Genomic DNA, 21,637 nt, shown 5'->3' with positions numbered 1-21,637 from the left:
TCTGTATTTTTGTCTTCAGCGAAATATTTAAATTAGGTGGACAAATGTCTCTGTAGAAAGGCGAGGCGCAGCGCCGATTCCCAGAAAAAAAGATTGCAATTCTTCAAAGGTTGAGAGGCGCATTTTTGCAACTGCAGATTTAACAAGTTTGATGACCTGTCACTCCCAAACTAAAACATTGTACACCGCCAAATAGCTTTTTGTACTTTAAAACTGACCCTAGGAAACATTGACTTATGCCGCCCACCGTAATAAATAAAAAAAAAGTTTCCAAGCTTTGCTTCTCCATTAGGCGCCTTTCACTGACCCCGAAATCAATGAACGGCTTTGCGGGGCCATTTTAGCTAAGGCGACGGGGCTGTAAAAATGCCTTACAAATCTTCCAGTAATTTTTTTTGAAAACTATATGTTTTTTTGCGTAAGTGTTTGAATTAACCCATCTATTACATTACGGGATTTTGTACAATTTAGTAGCTTGATGTATAGTCATTGGAGATAAATTAATTCACGGTGATGCACCACTGCACCCAAAAAGCAGCTACCGAAGTTGCAGCTACCGAAACACTGCCAATTTGGAGTTCTAAATAAAAATATTTACTTCTTTATCACGCACGTATCGGGTCTGTAGAATCAGTGGAGGCTTTCCTTACCTCTTTCTTTCATCGCCATTGTCACGTGACGCATTGTCGCGTCACTCGTGACGCCATGCACCACCGGAAAGGACGCTAGGAGTTCCAGCGCTATAGTTTTCTCGTGAGTTGTTGGATTACAACTGCAGCTCAGCCGAGCGCGTACATCATGAAAACAGAGCAAAATGTTGAACATAATTGCTCCAGTCCCTTTGCTGGAGCAAGGTGCGTGAGCACGTGTAAAGCACCCACGTTTTTCCATTGCGTGCCGAGCAGCTTTGGTTCCGCAGAAGTTAACAGCATAACCAGTGTAACAACTGAGTTGAGCTCACTTGAAGTTATTTGAACCTTGCGTATGTTGGCGTGGCAATTGTTAGCAGACTACAGGAGGCATTGAGCCTTATGGTTGTGGTGGGGTGCTGCTAGGTCTGGTGGTCAAAATTAATCACCCCCTGGTAGTCAAAATTATTCCGCAGTCCCCCACCACGGCGTGCCTCACAATCAAATCGCGGTTTGGGCACGTAAAACCCCAGAATTCGAATTAAAATTATATTCCCTGGAAGGAAAGAATGCTAAACTATCTCATTAAATTCTTTTGAAAATGTGACTGTAGTCACATTTTGAGCAATTCAAGCATTCATTTGCTTTTACATATTGTTACCTGCAATGTTGTAACAGCGTGCACACTGTTTACTCTTCTATTACGTCGTGCAGCATTTTGGAACAGGTCACGTCACTTATGTAGTTTTGAGCCCAACGTGACCACCCAGCCCGTACACCGCAAAATAATATTGAATTTATCAGTTGAATAGTTTATTGGGCTACGTCCTTGCGCACGGTGTACGTAGGATGCCCAAGCAAGCAGATTGGTCTAACCCTAAAAAGTGATCATGCATTATATTCGTTAGATCCTCAATAGATAATCCCTTGTAGGCAACAGAAAGTCGCTGAGGTTTGAAGTTTATCGAGCTTCTGATAGAAGTCGACATGTATTTCTCTCTCAGTTGAAGCGCTAGCCGCTGTGGCTAGTACGGGTTCAAGTATCCGTATAACGAAAATATTAGTATCTGGTAAGCAGCGGCACGTAAATCGCGACACCCATGAAATTGCAAACACTCACTAACGCACAACCATAATATAATTTTATGAACACGACTGTACTAACAATGTAAGAGAATTTAATAAAAAGAAAAAGCACATTCACATTGCTTTTAGGCCTTTTGTAGCAAGTGCACAATTCTAGATGAGAGCTCTGGTAAATTTTAGCTATCTTCTGCCGTATATGTTTATGGCACAGGGAAAATTGAAGCACATATTGCTTGTAACACTTGTGCTACGCTCATCAGAAACACAAAAGGAATTTTATAACTGCTTTTGTAACGGAAAGCTTCCCAATCTTCAACGTCACTTATACAGAAAAGACACGCGACCTTGGTGGCGGCGGACGCCCGATACAGCCGCTCGAACGTCAAGCTGGGCCTCTCTTTCGAGATGGGCACACTGGTGTACGTAATGGAGAAGGAGCAACAACTTGAACACGTGATCTACGCCAAGTGCAGGCAGGGTTACGTCACCAATGCGGACGTCGTGGTGAGCTGCCTTCTTTACACGTCGGGCACTCCTCAACGGTTATTGTATATCGATGGCCACTATAGCACACTATAGCCCCGTAGGAGTTGTATCACTGCCGCTACACAAGTTCTACGACCACTAAAATGTTGGAGTAATTTGATTTGCAGCACCAATCAACGGCTATCCTGACGATGACCTTCAAAATTCTCAAAATCTGTTGCTGCGCGGGATTTTTATCACTACCACTCGACAAACTCCGCCGCCACTGAAATGTTTTGTAATGTGACTTGCAGCAGTTTCGTAAGACTTGTATCACTGCGCGCTCACACACACACACACACACACACACACACACACACACACACACACACACGCACACGCACACGCACACGCACACGCACACGCACACGCACACACACACACACACGCACACACACACACACACACACACACACACGCACGCACGCACGCACGCACGCACGCACACACACACACACGCACGCACGCACGCACGCACGCACACACACACACACACACACACACACACACGCACGCACGCACGCACGCACGCACGCACGCACGCACGCACGCACGCACGCACGCACGCACGCACGCACGCACACACACACACACACACGCACGCACGCACGCACGCACGCACGCACGCACGCACGCACCGACATAATAAAAAAAAGGCGCGCGTTGCACGTGGTGCGCGTTTTGAACAGGTTACATAAAATAAGCTCTGTAATGAAATAGACGCAGCGCTCTCGAGGAATTTACACATCGTACTGTGGTTATGGGATCAGCAGCTGTACAAAAAGAAAAACAAAAAAGTGGTACAGTACATTGTTGCGCTACTATTCCTGTAAATGTTTGCATAGATTGGTAACTATTTTTGTATGCGTTTCTTTGCAGGCTTGCGGGATTATGGGGGCAACGGAGCAGTTAGCAGCAGGCGTCTTCGTTGGCTATGTCCCAAGTGAACGGAATGTAGTTTATTTCTGGGATGAAGAAGATTCTTTCCTCAGTAAGGTCAGTCCGGTTGTATAGCCGGTGCCCTCTATTTCACGCCGACGCCGTTTTCTGTTTTCTTATCGACACGTTGCGTCTATAAGCGCGCTATATATAAGTGACTCTTCCAGCTGAACCGCTTGTACGTTTGTTCACGCTCAAGTTTCACAAAGATGTGCCATTTCACTTTGAGATTTGTTCAGTATGAAAATCCTAAGAGCATACAGCTCGGCTGGTTTCGTCCGGTTATAAAAAAGTGTACAGCATACCTGAATAAATTCGCCAATGATTACAATACTACCCAATGCGAAACTGAGCGTAGCTCTATACGTGTTTTCATTTCGCGATACATTGGCTGGCGCGGACAATCTGTCTGGTGCGGCACGCTGTAAACGGAGTGAAGGGGGGCGCGATTGCCTGGCTAATCGGATATCGCGAGAGGCAGCGCGTGGGTGACGCGTGGGCGCAATTCATAGCAGCCGCTGCAAACAGACCTCCGCTCACGCAGCGCTTTGTTTCCATATGTCTGACACGCGCTACTCCGGCGCCATATCGTAGCCATTGTCGTCGCAGAGTCCGTCTTGCGCGGCACTACGCCTTTCTTCTCACGCTTTCGCCATACCCTCCTCCTCCGCATTCCCCCTGACGCTCTCTTCGCTATCGCCGTCTTTCGTTCCCTGCTGCGCTCCGCGTTCGCTGTTCCATCCTTCGCTGTGATCGTTCGCTCGTTTACGTTGACGCCGACGCCAGGAAAAGACGATTCCATGATCTTGTATTCGGCTACACACTATGCGAATTTAATGTCTGACTAACAAGCCCGCACCGCAACCCTTGACAACCGATATCGTCAGCGAGTGCGACTTGTTGCAGTTGAACAGGCCATGTTGGCCAGAAGGACTACTAAACGGGTACTAGCATATTTTCCATTAATCATTTTTTAGTTTACTGAAGGTTCTAGAGCTCTAAACCCTAGAAAGAAACAGTGACAAGTCTCAGACTGCCGTTAATAACTTAATAGCGTTTCTACAGCAAGTTTCGGTTTAGTTTCCCAGGAGGATACTGTGTCGCGTGATACTATGCGGTCACGCGGGAGCAGGACATTGTGACGTTTTGACACTCCCTCCGGCTTGCTCGGCCACCTCGTATGCTGTAACACGTCGTGAGGACAGATGCAGCATCGTAGCGCACGACCGACTGAGTTGGAGCGAGTGTCCAAACGTCGCAATGTCCTGCTCACACATGCTGTGTCATGACGTAGCGGCACAGTATCCCCCTGGGAAGCGAAACCGACACTGGCTGTATAAATCTGTTTTATTAAAATATTAACGGATGCACTGCGGCTTGTCATTATTTTGTTCTAGCGTTTACAGGTTTAGGAATTTCATTTCACGCAACAAATGCGCAGCCGAAACCAGTACCCATTTAAAGCGAAGCTTTCGGTTGGTTAACCCGAAACTGAAACTCGGCGTGCCTGCCTGAAAAACTGCTTGATAAGTGGTGGCGCGGGCACGTGTGCGCGCAGCGACATCTATACGCGTACGTGGACAAGAGTCCATCTCTCCAATTTACTCAGAAGAAACGTCGTTACCTAAACATATAAATCACCTGGACGTTCATTATACTCGTATTCACTTTTCATCCCAAGAAGCCTGATGCACGCACACGCCCAAGCGCTGTTTTCACAGCGCGTAGGCGTGCGTATGAAGGTTCCGTGTTTCTCGCTAGGGTGCCTCGATACAGCGCTTCTTCCTGCAGGGCACGCCCGGTTGCGCCGCCATGTTGTGTCGGACCGCTTAAATGCGTTTAATGACGGACGGTAGGAATTCGTGTTCTGCATTCGCCGACAGTGTAAAAATTGCAATTGTTTGCAGTTTGTATGCTGACGTGTATTGCAGCATTTACATCTCACCTTAAGAACGAGACGGAACGCTCACAGTAAATCCACGCTAGCATAAATTTCGAGCCCAGCAGATAGCCAGTTGTTTCTTGCAGCGCTTTTCGACTGCGCTCACAATTTGTTTCGAAGACAAAGTTGACGCATGTGGTGCATACTTTAAGGTGTTAGAGGTTGCTCTTAACAATGCTGACGCACCTTTCGACAGCAAAACTATAGCTGCGTAATGTCGCGAAACAGACGTGTCGTGAAAAGCTGTAGGTCAAAACGAGGTGAATAAATACTGCAACGTTGTCAGTAACTGAAGGTACGTTAGGTATCGAGATTCAAGTCGTGCGTGTGAAAAGTAAGAAAAATAAGGACCACGTGGCCGAAAACAGTCTTGCATTAGCAGAGACCCACTTTACGAGTGCCAGAAAGCAAGCTCGAGATCATGGTTTGGATTACGGCCGCGGCTTCCAAATTCCAATGAAGCGGAATCCTAAAAAAACGCTTGTGTACTTAGATTTAGGTGCACGTTAAAGAACCACAGGAGAACAGCTCCGACACAATATGGCGGATGTGCAACGTGGGCTTGGTCAAAGGGTGTCACCGCCCTGAATTGCGGGAGGTGGCGCACACATCGTGGCACCCTATTTCATGCTGAATGTTCGCGCCCTCTCGTGGCATTTCAAAACGCCGAATTCACGCTAAACCTGAAATTGAAAGTTTCAATGTGCAGAAGACTTCGAGAATTACACAGACACGTGATAATAATCAACTGTTAGGAGGGTCATGCAATATACAGAGCAGAATCTCGCAATTGTTGTGGAAACCGTGTCCCGTAAGCTTTTTTTTGCTGAATGCACCGCTGTCGTACATTCACGTGACATTGTTTTTCTACCAGTACAGGCGGGGGCGCGCGCTCTCGTGAATAACCTTGACTGATACATTATTGCTGAGAGCTAGGCAAGTGGATTACAGACATACGTGATGTTTTATACACGGAGGCCATGGTGCGTTTCTGGCTCAGCAATCACTTCCGGCGTATTCAGTTTGCAAATGCATATCCTTCGAGATTTGTTTCCGTTACTCAGAGACAACGGTCACTGGGTCGTGCATCTGGACACCACCTATTACGAATTACGTTGTAAAGTAGATGAGACACAAAATGCGCCGCGCATTTCGTGCTTTTTTGTCTCTTCTTTTTTTGTCTCGTTCGTAAAGCCAAACTGCAACGAAATATTTGTCCGCGTAAAAAGCCTGGTTTCAGATAATGTACTAGACGTAGAAAGGTCACCGGGAAAAATTTTTATGTTTGAAAAACGAGTGGTTTGCGTCACGAAAATATCTCAAAAAAGAACTTTCTGGATGAAGATATCAACTTGACGCATCACCCAGAAGGTTGACAATTAGAGTGGCACCTCAGCGTGATCTCCGAGATAATATAGAAGGCTCTCGCGCGGCATGAAAAATCTGGGAGGTGACGTGCTCGGATTTAAGTCGTCTGCTAACCGCCAGATGCAGACGTCCTCGGCTCAGGTGCTATTTAAAGGCTGCTAATAAAAGAAAAAAAAAAGACAATTACTAGCCCAACAGCCTTGCCAAGATTGATTCTCTTGTATAGACTGCTCATTCGTAACCAATTTCGTCAGAGAAATTTCGCTGCAGTTGGCATTTGAGGCATTTTATGCGGCTGATTGAGCCCCACTGGCCAGAAATTGGAGATACGCTTCAGAATACGCTTACGGCTTGCCTTTGCCACGCATTGCCACCATTGTTGACGTGTTTATTGCATCGTGTACTTAATATCGTGTTTCTTTTGTGGATCGTCTGCGCAGTTGAATGACCTGAACAGGACGGGCAATTTGCGATCGGGCATGTCCTGGCTCCTGCACAACGCCCACCTGGGCGACTTTGGGGGATCCTGCATGCAGAGTCCGTTCGACAGGGTCCAGTGGATCAAGGACCGCTTCGGGATCCGCTGAGGAAAGCTCAGCGTCAGGCGGACAATGTAGGGGAATGCTGAAATGGGGTGAAACGGGAGTGGTGGGGGCGAGAGGGAGAGTACTTAAAGCATTGCGTAATTGTGACTTTGTGAGGAGGTACCGATTTCTTAACGTCGCAATAAAACAACGGCATGCGTCTATTGACGCCTGGCTCTAGGCAACACCACGTAGGTAGCACAAGGCCTGTTTACCCAGATTCATGACACCATAATGTCGATGACGCTAGGTCCTTCTTTCATGGAGAAACTTTCGTAGAAAGTTATTGTTTCTTATGCTTCACAATTGCTAAGTGTGACGTCATACGTGCGCGAGAAGCGTGGGATAGAATTTCTAGAACTTGTAGTGCACGCTCACGGACGGGTGTCCTGAGTATGCCTGGATTTCGAAGCGGAATGTCGGAACTGGTGCGATTGCATAACCCTGTAAAAACATTTGCGTAGCTTGCACTAGTGGCGCAAGGCTAAAGAAACAGCAGAGCTGATCGGCACCTAGCTGGTCCTGGCCTTACGGGTTATGCTTTCCGGAATTTATTGGTTATTGATCAATTATTGATTACCTATTGATTAGCTATCGATTGGCTATCGCAAGGCATTGACCACGTATTTGGGCTAGGTTAAGCACTACCAAGTCATCCCCAGCATTTTTTCCGGAATTTATTGATTGGCTATCGCAATGCGAAGCAAGGCAGTAGCTATGCGCAGTGACGTCATCGTTAGGCGAGTTTCTGCGAATGCTACGCGGGGAAGCGAAAAGCTTAAGCAGCTCCGCTGTTAAAAATCTCAGAGTGAACTAATGAGTGCTTCAGCACCAAGCGAGAGGGAGAGAGAAAGAAAGAGAAATTCGTGCCACGTGGTCAGCTTTTATTTCTAGGGCCGTATTACGTGGAAACGCGTCCGCCGGTTAGTCGGCGTCGGCGAGCTCGGTCAAAAGCTCCAGGTAGAATGCGCCCGTACACACGTGGATCCGCGCCAGCTGCATGAAACAAAGAAACCACCACGGTTTTGGCACTGCACTTGTTCACACCTTCGAGCAGTCGTCATCAGCCTAAGTTAGAGGAATACTAAAAATGGGCAATGCTTTAAACTGGTGGCGAAGTTGCTCAAAATTATTTTCATTCCTAAGCAAAAATAAACCAACGAAACAAACAAAAAACGCAATTTTCACATTATTGCTCTGCAGTACAGATATCATCATCATCAGCCTATATTATATGTCCACTACAGGACGAAGGCCTCTCCCTGCGATCTCCAATTACCGCTGTCTTGCGCTAGCGTATTCCAACTTGCGCCTGCAAATTTCCTAACTTCATTACAGTGCAGATATATCCAGTCTTAAGTCAGAAGAATTGACCCGTCTGCGACGTCACGAAGGGCTGACGCGGGAACATTAAAGGTGCACTGAAGATAAAAAAAGTTATGTGTAAAAACCTGCCCTTGCGCAATACCAGAAAAAAAAAAATAAGCCTTAAGATGCTTCGCAAGCCAGAGAAGATGCAGACGCGAAATAAAGGTGGCGACGCTACCTTGAAATTCTCGCAGGCTATCTACTATCGCACTCTGATCACATCTACCAATCAGTTATTCTATCATTTTTTTATACTGCACAATCCCAACGCAGACTTCTTTGCACGCACACAGGTAATGCGGAAAAGCCAGCTTTCAAGGGGGCAGGATGAGAACCGTTAACGTTTTTATCAATTACTATATTGCTACGGAACAGTATTTGCCATGATGAAGAGGCGAGCAGTGTGAAGGACGACGACGAAGATTAGAGGCTAGTGCGGGCTGTTGCCTCTTGGCCAAGTGCGACGCATTTGCTTGTAAATATACTTGTAGATAGCTTTTTCGTCTGCGTCTTCCTACGTAACAATATGGACACTCCAGGCGAATTTCTGCCGTCGCCGTGATGTTCCATATAACGTCCAAGGGCGATAACAGCGTCGCTCGCGCCCCATATGCTGTGTGTGTGGGTGAAGGCGTGCGAGGGTATGCCGACGAGGGAGGCCCGATCGCGCGCGTGCAGGGGGGGGGGGGGGGGGGAGCGGGGAGGAAGCGCACCGTTTTCCGTCGCGCGCAAGGCACTAAGGGGTGAGGAGCCATGGGGAGCTGCTTCCTACTGCGGCGGCTACTGCGTATGGGGCGCCAGCTCCTGCTGTTGCTGCTCGCTACTCCTGCTGTCTTGCCGCATAGCTCCCGCACAGAAAATAAAAACTTCAATAACCGACCGCGGGATCGAAACGTCGATCTGCCAGCAAAACAGCCCAATGTTCTAACCATAGGGCCACAATCGTACGTTTATTTCTCTCGTGCCATTGCAAACTAGCTGTCAGGGAGAGAGAGAGAGAGAGAGAGAGAAGAGAGAGAGAGAATAAACTTTAATCAAAAGAGCACGCGAGCGTAGGTAGCTCCTGCGCTCTGCAGTGGGTAGCCCCCTCAGTCCAGGAGTCCAGCGGCCTTGGCTGCCCTTCTCGCTCGGTTGACCAGGGTCACAAAAGAGCGCGTAATCAAAGCGCGCGCCGCGTGTCCCGCAAGCCAGCGAACGAACACGCCGGCCCCGCGGCAACTTCAACAGAGAAGAGCGCATACGCTTCCAACGAGCGACGCGACGAACGGCGTCTAGACGTCTAGAAGCATAGATGACGCGATGGTAACGAGAGAGAGAGCACGGACGCCGAGGCACCTTCTCACCCGGCGAGTCGAGAGAGCGATTGCTACAGCGTGAGTACGGTGGCACCGTAGCGTGAGCGTGTGCCATCGGGATGAGTCATCACCCCCCTCGACGACGCTCCGACGGCGGCGGTCGAACGTATACGAGAAAAGACTAGAAGAGTCCCAGGCTTTGGCCATGCTACGGGATCACGACTCCGATAAGGAAGTTCGAGAACGCCTGCGGAAGCTATATAACCGCCGTGCGAGAATCAGAAGGCAGTTGAGACCGCTCCGGTAAAGAGATGTAACGTGGAGACTGACCGTCTGCGGAAGAATGGGATTCCCCGGCAAGCTAGTCGACGAGTTCATCGAGCGTCTGCATTTCCGGAAGAAGTTCCTTCTTGGAGATTTGCCCCGAGCTACGCCGAGATCGTCTGACAAGACCAACACGGGTGAATACGATTGGACACTTAGCGCTTGTCGTGAATTATTTTTCTTGTGTTTGTTAATACCTATCTGAATTGTATTGTGTTGTGTCTAGCCTAAGTGTGCACCTGTGTGTGTGTAACTGCCTTGTGTGAAGAACATATCTTGTTGTGTTTTGACAACTCTGGGCTCTGACTCGGTCTTTGGAGAGCAAACGGCGTTCGCTGGCGCACCAGAGGGCCCATTCTTAGTTGTCCTGGCTTTCGTGGGATTATTTTCGGAAGGTGATAAGTCGGTTTTGGAATTTGGTCCGGCGTCTGCGCCTCGTTCACGGGGTCTGTGACAACAAGGTTGATCTGGTCCGTCGAGTCGGAGCTGGACGGCGCTGCCTCCCATTGCCGTGTGGTGGGGTGTGTTATGGGTGTGAGCTGTGGTGTGCTTGCACAAGCCCATACCATGTGGTAAAGCGTTGCACATTGATCGCAGTGTGGACATTTATAGGAATACAGCGCAGGGTGTATGGCGTGGTAAAGACTCAAATGTGGATATGTGTTTGTTTCGAGTTTTCGCCATATTACGGTTTCCTCTCGCGTCAGAGCATTATGCGGTGGGGGTAGTGTTCTTCGTGAAAGGCGATAGTGTTGCAGGATGTGCGTGTAGGTTAATGGTATGGGCTCTGGTTGGAACTGCTCGCCGCGGTCATCTCGCGGCTCCCGGTGTGCATGCGCTCGGGCGTAGGCGTGTGCCTGCTGATTGCCGCGTAAGGACTCATGCCCCGGAGTCCACACGATTTGTATGTATGGTGGCAGCTGGTGCGCTCCATAGCTGTCAGGGACGAGCGTGCTTCATATCGGATATCACGTGCAAAGAACGTGTGCGCGCATCAGTTTCCATTTTGCTGAGACGCGGGTATGAAACGGGCTAACGAATAATCGTTAACTTTATCACTGTAGTTTCACGTCACGCTTCTCTCTGCATACTCCTCGTCATTGTTTCGTCGGCGTACATCAAACATTGTCTTCGTCTTCGTGACGTCGCTGCGTTGATGTTGCACTGTATAGTCTGCTTTCGCATGAACTGTTGTGTGCACCCCGGAAGAGCTTGCGAATGGCATAATGCATAAACATTACAAGAGACTACACAATGTATATGATGACAATAAGCACGCTTATACGAATCAGTCACACTTGTAGAATTAAATTACCCGCTTCGCGGAAAGTATTGCTATCAATCATTCCAACACGTGCGTTTGATCTGCGCAATATTTGTACGTGCGCGTTCGTGCCCGATTATTCACCGCTGGGTGTCTATTGTGGGTCACTACTGTTGTCACACCATACGATACCGAGACCCACTCGGGTGACTAGTTTCCCTTATTCGTCTCGGCTCGTGGGAAACTCGGCGACATAGCATCAAGCAATAAAATAAAGTTGGAAATCGCGAGTTCATGAGCGCAGCCATGACAGTCATGTTTATGCATACCATGGCGTTTCCCTTCAGTGCTCATTACGCTTCAGGCACAAGCCGGTGATGGCAGAAGCGCGAAGGCGTGTGAGGGGTCCGCCATACACTAACGCATCTGAAGGAGGACTCACCCCATGGAAATAAGCAGCTGTCCTCAGGAGGTCTTGACACGCTGGCTTCCCTCTGGAATGAAAAGCAGTGAGACAAGTTTTTTTTAAAAAACCGGTAATCTATTAGTTGGGGCTTAAGCATGGAAAGGGAATTACACCTTTTCAAGTCGGCAGGTAGGTAGTTTCGTATTGATATAGCAGGAAACGAAATAGTTAGTTTCCAATAACTTGTATGTACTGTAGGTAAAAGTAAATTGCCGTTCAAGGAAAAACGCGTACTGTTTGTATTAACCATTACGTATAGTGCAATTATATCTACCTACAAGTAGTGATGAAAAAATTAGAAAAGCAATAAACGAAGATTATAATAACAAGGCCGGGACAAAGGTACCATGCCTTAGTCAATACAGAAGGCGAGAGAGTGCGATTGACTAGGTGCAAAAGAAATAACGCAAATAGCTTGCTTTTGAAGTGGTAAGAGAGGTGACAGAGGAATAGAATAACTGCTGCTCCAAGATTCAATACAATATATAATACGATTGTAAACAAATGCATGTTATGAATGTGATAATGAAGTGTTCTAAAAAAACAAGCCCTACCGCTAATTACAGCCCCGAGTCCTGGGGCAGTTGTTTCATAACAGACAGAACATGGTCACTAAATCATAGGTGAGAGTCAATGACAACTCCTAAAAAGTTAGTGCAACTGCTAGGGTTATTTTATGCAGATTGAATACAAAGAAAATGAGGCGCTGGAATTTTTTTCTTGGGACACGTAAAAAAGCATGAAGCACATTTTTTAACGTTAATTTGTAGTTGATTTGTTGCGCCTCAAAGATACATTCACGTAATAATAAGATTTACGTAATAATGAGTGTAATATGGTGACGTAAATATTTGATTGGTATGTCACTAATTTGGTGATTTACCGTCACCATTGTATCCATTGCCTAAGAAAATTAGGTCTCACTGCGTCCACAATACCTTCCAAAATTTCCAACATACCAATCTCGAATTGGAGTAAATTATTTGAGTTATACAAATATTTCAACTTGTGTTCCAGAACCAGGTCAGCCGCTCTGTTGAAGGCCTGGAAACCACGCAATAATCGCGGTTAACCACTCTGCTCTCAGACTATTTCCAGTCCTCTGTCTCAGAATAAGCTGCCGTCACACAGTAATATATCACTGCTTCCTACCGATAGCCTCAGCGGAAATGTCTGCGCGCAGTCTTTATCGCGTATGATGGAACGAAAATTGACGTCTTCAGCATGACGTTGCCGAGTCACGCTGTACTCGCCACTTCTCCCCAGAAAAACGAAGTTAAGCACCAAATCTGGCTGGGTCACCCCTTAGGAGGTTCAACGGCTTCCCTCCTGCAATGATCCATACTAATATCCCCTGGCACTCTCAGCACGAGCGCTCGTAAGCTTATAAGGCAGGTTGGTTGGTTTGAGCGCGTGCGAGCAATGGGCAAAGGACGAGAACACCAGATCAGGCGCCGACTTTCAACTAACAGGTTTACTATATCCTCATCCATCGCCCATTCCTACATGCTGTATAACGTACGCCATGATCTCAAGCTAAATAATGGCTTCTATTGTGTCTATTACAACGTGACTTCTGGGAAGCCTGTAATGCAGTGAGGCGAACACGGGCAGTCTGACTGGCCTTTGCTGACATGACAATTGCGTCGCGAGCGACCGCGGTGGGCGACTGTGTCCCAGAGGCAAGTATTCTCTCCAGGAACAGAACAGGATCACGACCAAATAGAAGGTAAAACGGCGAGTAGCCAACAGTAGTGTCATGGTGGGACGAATTATAAGGGAAGGTGGCATATGGCAGAACAACGTCCCAGTTCTGTTGGTCTACAGAAACGTACACGCCTAGCATGCCGGTAAGCGTTCTGTTAGGTCGTTCTGCAAGGACGTTTGTCCATGGATGCTAAGTTGTGGCTTCTTGATTCTCAGTAGAGAACGTGTGGAGAATGACGTCAGTGACGTTAGACAAGTAACGTCAGCGAAACATGAGGCCCTGCCAAGGATCGCCGTGATAACACTGAGCAGGAGAAAAGCCGCAACGTCTGTGGCGTCACTGGTGGGCAAGAATCATGTAATGGCGTAGCGCGGGGTGCAATTGGTCGCAACATCAAACCATTTGTTGCCGGTTGTTGACATCGGAAATGCGCTGAGCAGGTCGAAAGCTACGCGAAAGAAAGGTTCGATGGGGAATATCGATGGGTTGTAGAAGCTCTGCTGGAGGCATGACTTCGAGTTCGCGACGAATCATCCGCACACGGCGATGTCGCAGCCTACTGAACTTTGGCAGCTTGCGGAACTGCTGCGTTATGCTACGGCTCCTCACCTGTTCAAAATTTCGACATTCTTGGATTTCAAACTGAGTCACAGTTCTTGTGGATGAGCAGGGTGAAGGCGTCATCTACAATGCCCTTCAGGATGTGGCCAACGTTGCCCGTATCATTCACGTTGTTGTCGACTTCACAGTAGAGCGCGAGCACATCTTCAGTATACGCCCCGTAATACTATGGCGAAGTTTCAGCGCAGGTCGAAAGCGCTACATTCGCTGCCAGCTGCCGACCAAGGGGCCTTCCGAACAGGTCGTGAAGCTTCTCCTTACATTCATCTCAGCTCGTGATGTCTGCCACGAGACTGTGTCTCAGAGGTGAAATATTTCATTCGCTATCATTACCGTTGAACCCCACTGAATGTGGTTTCCTACGCGCTCATACCAGAAAATCCGATCTGCCATGCCACTTCCATCGGCACCACGTAAGATCCCTGGATCTTTCGGCTAGTACAACGCGATGGAAGTCAGAGTCTGCTGCTCCGGAGGTGGGCGTGGCCCCGTCGGCCATCGGGGCATCATTGTCCTCATCGTCTTTGGTTTGCCCGTCCTATAGTCTTCTTCATCGTGACAATGTGAACTCCATTATCACGGCAGTCACGGCTGTTATCGAGGAAAAAAAATAATTAAGAGTGGTGTTTTGTACTACCTTGCACCCTCCATGCAGAAACAACTGGTGCCCCAGAAGCAGCGTACAAGGTCTGTCTCAAAAGTTCGGTGCACTACGGTAAAAAAATATTCATTTCACGAACTTTCAGATACATGGGTGTGGTCACCTTCAAAAAACGCCTCATTAGGCGCTGTGCACTGGTTCCCCCTCTTCTTCCATTGCTGGAAGCCCCTTTGAAAGTGCTCTTCTGGGAAGCACTTAGGCAGCAGTGTCGTTTCTTTGACAACGAGGTTGCATATGGCTACCCCGGCAAATTTTCTGCGTCCATGCGTGTACATCGTGGCGTCGATAAAGAAAAATTTTCGTCTCGAGAGCTAGTACGATTTTGAGTTTCCGCGTAAGAGAATTATGTTTTCTCGTAGGTTCAAAAAATTACAATCGGATGCTATCATGTCATCAGGCTGTGCGTAAGTCGTACTTTAGAAATTTTGTGACGCGTTTTAATTTGAGAAATTGGATTACTTCATTAACCTGCGCCAGGCGGAAGGTCTACTAGAATGACGGCATATGCTGCACTATATACGGCGCAACTGCGTGCGCGCGTGACGAGCGAGGTGCGCACGATGTATCGGTCCTTGATGAGTGGGCGCTCTGTCCGTGGCATCGGTCGTGCAGAGTGTACTGCGACCATAATCGACATCAGGGCAAGACTGTTAAAAAAATTACAGTGACGTTCACTTCGTGAACGCGGGTCACGCGCAAGCGCATATACGGACGCGGCGAACGTTGCACCGCGGCGTTTAAGCACCAACGGAAAGGGCGCGAACGAGGTCGTGGACTCCACATTGACCTCGGCGCTGCGACGCCTTGTGGTGGTGGCGCTAGTGTAACGTCGACAACAGCTTCGCTGTGCCTCCGCTTTCACAGGGTGGAATAGAAGCGGAATTTTTTTGAAATTGTGATACCACGCCCGTAGCACCAGTTTGCACTTGGGGTACAAAAAGAAAAGTTGCAGGGGTCTTAATGTGACAAGTAGGGAGCGTGTTAGAGCTCGGTGAAGGAACCGCATGCACCCCAAATATCATACACAACAAAACGCGGAGTGCACGGGGGCAGAATCGTCGTGTAGAATCCATTGTCCCTCTTTCGACTAATTTGGTCGCATACAGCGCACACAATCTTTCAAGTGGAAGCATAATTGGTCAGTAGTAGACATAAGCAAGGTACGTTTGGAAGGTAGAAAAAAGCAGTAAGAGGACTGACGGATCCGGTGTCCTGAGAGGCACGAGAAACTGTGCAATATAGAGATAGATTAAGAGGTCCATCGCTTTTAAAAGGTCCAAGATAAAAGAGGTCCGCTTTTAAAAAGTCCATCGTAATTACGATGGACCTTTTAAAAGCGGCGCACCGCCACCTCCGAAGAATACCCCCTGAAGAAGGAGCCGAATTGGTTCCGAAACGTCGGGCTAGTAAATTTCCTTATTTGGTTGGAGTTAATCTCTAAGTCTTAATCAATTTTCCCAACCAGACAGGTAATTCTGTCAAAATATTTAGCTTTAAATATAGAGATAGAGGTTTTAATCAAGGGAGAAAAGATCTAGGAGATATTATAGGCAATATGCTAGACTAATATGCACGTATATATTATCTGAGTAGCTCAAGCAAGTTAGGTAACTAATTTGTCGTCGCCCCGTTTTGAAGGGGATGCCAAATAAAAATCATTATCATCATCAGGCTGACTGGTCAAGCAGCCGAGATAGGCAAGCGACGTTTAGAGTATTGGTGAGAAAAAAAAAACAGGGAAGAGATTAATAGGACTGGATCCATTACAGGCATAGGTAACTTATCAGGTAAATATCAATGTTATAAGGAATAGATAAAAGATTAATGAGATGTGGAGCAAAATGCTAGACTGATAAGCATGCACAGCTTACCTGATTAACTCAAACAGGCTAGGTGATCATTGGTCTCCGCCCCGTTTCAAAGGGGATGCCAATAAATCATCGTCATCATTATCATTACTAGGGTCGCTTATGTCTACCAGCTTGTAAGAAAATAAAGGGTGCGAGAGAGCGCTCTAAAAAAAAAAGTAAAAGAAACGTAAAAGAAAGGACGCCAACGGATAAGAGAGAGAAGCGAAAAGTTAAGCGCGCAGGGTCGCACAGAAGCATTTGCTTGAACGTGCCAAAGGCATTGGGAGATAGACTAGCTGACACCACTGTCTGCATCTTTCTACATAGCTTCAAACAAATCGGTCACAGTGCCACTGGCAAGAAATAAGACAACTCACCGAAGAATCGTCGAACGGCGAGAGCAGTCACCAGCGCGCCGACGCTCAGGGTAAGCACTGACAGTGCCGACAATGTGCCTGCACCAAGTGGAGAGGGAGAGGAAGTCACTTCATGGAGAAAGGGGACAGCAAAGAGGTTACAACCGGACCTGCGTTCACCTAGCGAGTGACGCTGCGACACTGGCAAGTTTAATGCCACGCAGACAGCAGTGTGCGGCAATCCACTGATATTTTGTAAACATTTTAATGTTTACCGGCAAGGCAGAGATCAAAGAAAAGGCGATGGTGTTTTGATTGCTGTCGAAGATAACCTTGTTTCTTTTTGTATTGGCACTGTTAGTGACTCGGAACTGGTATGGATCGAACTTTTAGAAAAGTGATCTTGGCTGTTTGTTATCGTGCTCCGCCTAGCTGCAATAATTTTGTTAATAACCTTCATGATGCTATTAATTCAATCACAACACGTTATCCAAACGTTACCATAGTATTTTTGGGTGATTTTAATTACCCAAATATCGTTCCGCCAACTGCTTTTTCGCACTTGAATTTGTTTTCTACAGAGTGTACACATTTTTCGAGCTTGTGTAATGATTTAAACTTGAAACAAATTGTTACCCAATCAACCAGGATAACGTCATCTACTTCGAGTGTATAAGATCTTGTGCTTACTACTGCCCCTGATATATGTAGTTCTATTGATTATCCTGCAGGCCTGAGTTCCCGTGCCCATCTTTATTTCACGGTGAATGCACCAGATAAGGATCATTTAACTCACACAAAACATCTCCGAGATTACGGAGCTGCCAACTCTGACGCTATTAATCGCGAGTTATGTGCATTCATGAATAAAATCAGGTGGGACTTCTCTGAGCGGTCAGTTAACACCAACTGGAGGTTATTTAGAGACGAAGTTGCGACCCTCAAATAAACGTTTGTTTCATTAAGGCTGGTAGCCTCCAATAAGCAGGCGCCTTGTTTTAACCAGTTACTGAAAAAAATAGCGAACAAGAAGAAAATGAATGTTTCGTTTCGCTATTCACTGCCATGCTGGGAGATTTATCATTGTGTAAATGCTCAATAATAATAAAAAAGCACACTAAAATTGACAAAGGATACATTTTTTAAATGACAAACTTCCTCTCATGTTGAGTAACAATCTGGTATATTTTTGGAAGATCGTGAACAAAAGTGATACTCGCGATATAACTCTTAAAACACTGAACAGAAAATTCATCACCAGCGAATGCTTAAATGCTATGTTTTCATCAGAATTCTTTAAAGATTCCGGTTTTGGTAGTCGCTACTATGCTACTTTCGAATTACTCCCGATTCATTCAATTTGTTTTGATTCGACAGGCATTGTTAAAATAATTGAAAACCTAAAAATATCCTCGTCAACTGAAGTGGTCAACATCGATTCTAAAGTTTTACCAAACCAAAGTACGCCGTTCCATTATCTTTTCAAAACCATTTGAGCAAACGCTTCAAACTGGCTGTATTCCTGATGATTGGAAGTAGGGAATGTTCTCCCCTTCTGGAAGTTCAGAGACAAGCACCCTGCTAATAGTCACCGACCCGTATCAATAACCAGCCTACCATGTAAGATCACGGAACACATCACTTCCTCTCATAGTTCTAAGTTTCTAGAATGTAATTCACATTTGTGTAATGCTCAACATTGATCCCGCAAAAAAACTTTTCGTGTGAAACAAAATTTTGTGTTTCATTCATGACTTACATTTCATTTTTGACCAGGGGTCCCTTATAGACTGCATATCTTTACATTTCTCAAAGGCTATTGACGCAGTAACACACGAATTGCTCTTTCTTATATTACACAGTTTTAATCGGGATAGTAAAGTTATTGAATGGCTGAAAGGTCTAGTCAGAAATCATTCTCAGTCCGTAACAGCTAATAACACAGACTACTCTCATTCTTCAGTTGCCTCGGGCGTACCACGTAATAGGTCCTCTGCTCTTCCTAATTTTTATGTATGACTTGCCCACAAACATAACGTCTTTCATCAGTCTTTTCGACGATGACTGCGTTGTTTAAGAACAAATTGACAGTGACTTCATTCAATAATCCTGCAGTCTGAAATCAACAGGGTTTATGAGTGCTGCCAGTTATGGAACATGAAGTTAAACATTAACAAATGCGTGTTTGCCGACAACATATTATTCACCCAAAATATCACATTAGCAACACTGATTTTTAATAAGTGTACTCGTACTTAGCGTGCACATCTTGTATACCTCATCTTGAAAAAAATCACACTAATTACATAACTAATAATGCGAATGTATGTTAGGTTACTTCCGCAGAAAATTCGTTGCGTCCTCGCTCACTTCGAGTTATAGCATCTACTAAAAAATGCGCGTTTTAGTGCGTTCGTGCGTTTCTGTATGCCTGAGAATGTTCCAATGTTTCCCCAAGTCGCGAGGTACCGTGAACTAATAAGAACGTAATGATCACGTATGCTGCAATCGAAGTCAGTGACATGGCAAGCAGCCTTTGTGTTACGCCGCTAGGCCTTCATGCCTCGATATCGAGAACCATTCTCAAGAAGGCTGCCGGGATAATTCCCGAACTTTGCTGCCTTGGTACGATGAAGGTGAAAAAAAAAATTGTACAGCACCACTCACTTCCCGCTAAGAAGTAAGCGTATCACGGGCAGAATTCATAAATGTTTTTGTTCCTTAAGTGATCCTTGCTAGTGGCCGGCCGCGTTCGCTAATCCTATGTCGAGCAACATAATTGGTCGGCAAGAGAGCTTTTTGTGAACACGGGCCCGGAAATGGCTTCCTGTTAGGCCTGTTCGGTGGGGTGATGAAATTAGGCAATCAGTTAGCGCAAGGCAGAGGTAATTGGAGATCGCAGGGAGAGGCCTTGGTCCTGCAGTGGACATAAATATAGACTGATGGTGATGATGAAGCTAGGTGGGCGCTTCCATGTCGGCCCATGACGTAGTTCTTGTTCCAGAAGTATAAGGGAGGCCTAGTCATAAACACTTGCTAGATAAAAAAAAGAGAATCAAAAGCGAGATCACCCGGCATATATCTGTTAATGTCATTGATCGACTCGCGAATTAGTGGTGCTGGAAACTCTAGCGAGTTTTCAGAGCCTGACGAAAATACCTGCATCGTCCTTGGACGTGGGGTCCTTGGGAGCGTCAGCAGGCTTCGGCGGAGGCGCAGCGATGTGGACAGGCAGCGACTCGGCCAACGTCTTGGTGATGGCGATGTCGGCGTGACTCTCCTTGGTGTCCATGCAGTACACCGAGAACCACCCGAACTCGTTCCAGTGGTGGTCAGCGGGGAGCGTGACTGTCACGTCTTTCTTAGTGTAGCGATCCAACTTGGTCGTCCTGGGCACGCACGAGGAAAGGCGTCACTAGAGGTCATCATAGAGCGATCGGGAAATGGGAATGTAGCGCAACCGGTGGTGGAGCTGGGCGATGCCGCCAAACCACTTCGGACACGTTGGAGGTGCTTCAGTTTTGAACTTTTACACTTTTATGAACAAGTAAAGTACATAATGATCGGTTGTTTAGCGAACGAAGAAATAAGACAAATAAGGGGGGGGCTTACTAGTGCACGCCGCATGCATGGCGCATTTCGCCTGTGGCAATACGGTGTGCTTCAATGCTAATCAAATTAGTGCCAGACCGCATTAAGCTTGCCGCCAGACCGTTACCGATACCGCGGATGCCACAACCGCGCACACCCGGACTTTAACGGGCTCCAGTAAACATAATAGGACGGTTGTTACCGGTTGTTGTGACTGTGTAACAGAACGTCCTGCCCATCTCAATCCAATTCTCCGGTGTTACTCTCAGACATGACACCAAGAAATAAATGGTAAAATCGGCAATCATGCACTTATCGTCTTCTCACGCTGAGGACAAAGTATAAGCGTTGTTTTGTCATTACCGAGGCCAATTGCGGATTCTGTTACTGCTAGGCCTAGACAGACGCAACGCGAGGCGGGAAGTGTGCCCATGTCCACCTAGCAGATGGCGCCACAGCAGTTACGTTGATCAACTGAGTTCAATGCTGTCCCGCCACCTGCGAGGTGGAAATCGACACTTTTCCGCCTCTGCGCCGTTTGTGCAGGCCTGGCAACGTCAATATACAATATATCTCTATATACTTTCCTGTCATAGATGAGGATACCTTCCTGACAGCAACGTAGAAAGACACGCACACACACACATACACACACACACACACACACACACACACACACACACACACACACACACACACACACACACACACACACACACACACACACACACACACACACACACACACACACACACACACACACACACACACACACACACACACACACACACACACACACACACACACACACACACACACACACACACACACACACACACACACACACACACACACTCACTCACTCACTCACTCACTCACTCACTCACTCACTCACTCACTCACTCACTCACTCTCTCTCTCTCTCTCTCTCTCTCTCTCGAGCGCGTGAAACGGCGCGAAGAGGCAGAAAGACAAGCACTGCAACGGCGCGGGGAAGCAGATAAGAGCCTCTCGAGATGAAAATTCACTGACGATTGCGATACTCCGTATTGCGAAATTT

The 21,637-nt window shown here is 46.9% G+C and overlaps 2 protein-coding genes across 2 annotated transcripts in view; one reads left to right on the top strand and one right to left on the bottom strand.

Moving 5' to 3' along the window:
• LOC125947145 (uncharacterized) overlaps window positions 1-7,076 on the top strand; it is a 31,037-nt gene extending 23,961 nt beyond the window's left edge. Inside the window, exons 6-7 of the mRNA XM_049671521.1 lie at window positions 2,046-2,219; window positions 6,930-7,076. Coding sequence (XP_049527478.1) covers window positions 2,046-2,219; window positions 6,930-7,076 — 321 coding nt within the window. The remainder of the gene's footprint in view (window positions 1-2,045; window positions 2,220-6,929) is intronic.
• Window positions 7,077-7,936: 860 nt separating this feature from the next.
• The window catches only part of LOC125946789 (protein Skeletor, isoforms B/C-like), a 35,433-nt gene continuing 21,732 nt past the window's right edge, over window positions 7,937-21,637 (bottom strand). The window contains exons 7-10 of the mRNA XM_049670799.1: window positions 20,146-20,375; window positions 17,008-17,085; window positions 11,767-11,818; window positions 7,937-8,069 (exon numbers count right to left, since the gene is read on the bottom strand). Of these exons, the coding sequence (XP_049526756.1) occupies window positions 11,790-11,818; window positions 17,008-17,085; window positions 20,146-20,375 (337 nt within the window). The 3' untranslated portion in view covers window positions 7,937-8,069; window positions 11,767-11,789. The remainder of the gene's footprint in view (window positions 8,070-11,766; window positions 11,819-17,007; window positions 17,086-20,145; window positions 20,376-21,637) is intronic.

The sequence above is a fragment of the Dermacentor silvarum genome, chromosome 7 (genome assembly GCF_013339745.2).
Source record: "Dermacentor silvarum isolate Dsil-2018 chromosome 7, BIME_Dsil_1.4, whole genome shotgun sequence".
In the NCBI taxonomy this organism is placed as follows: domain Eukaryota; kingdom Metazoa; phylum Arthropoda; class Arachnida; order Ixodida; family Ixodidae; genus Dermacentor; species Dermacentor silvarum.
The sequence above is the reverse complement of the archived record's forward strand: the minus strand, read 5'-3'. Positions and strand labels throughout refer to the sequence as shown.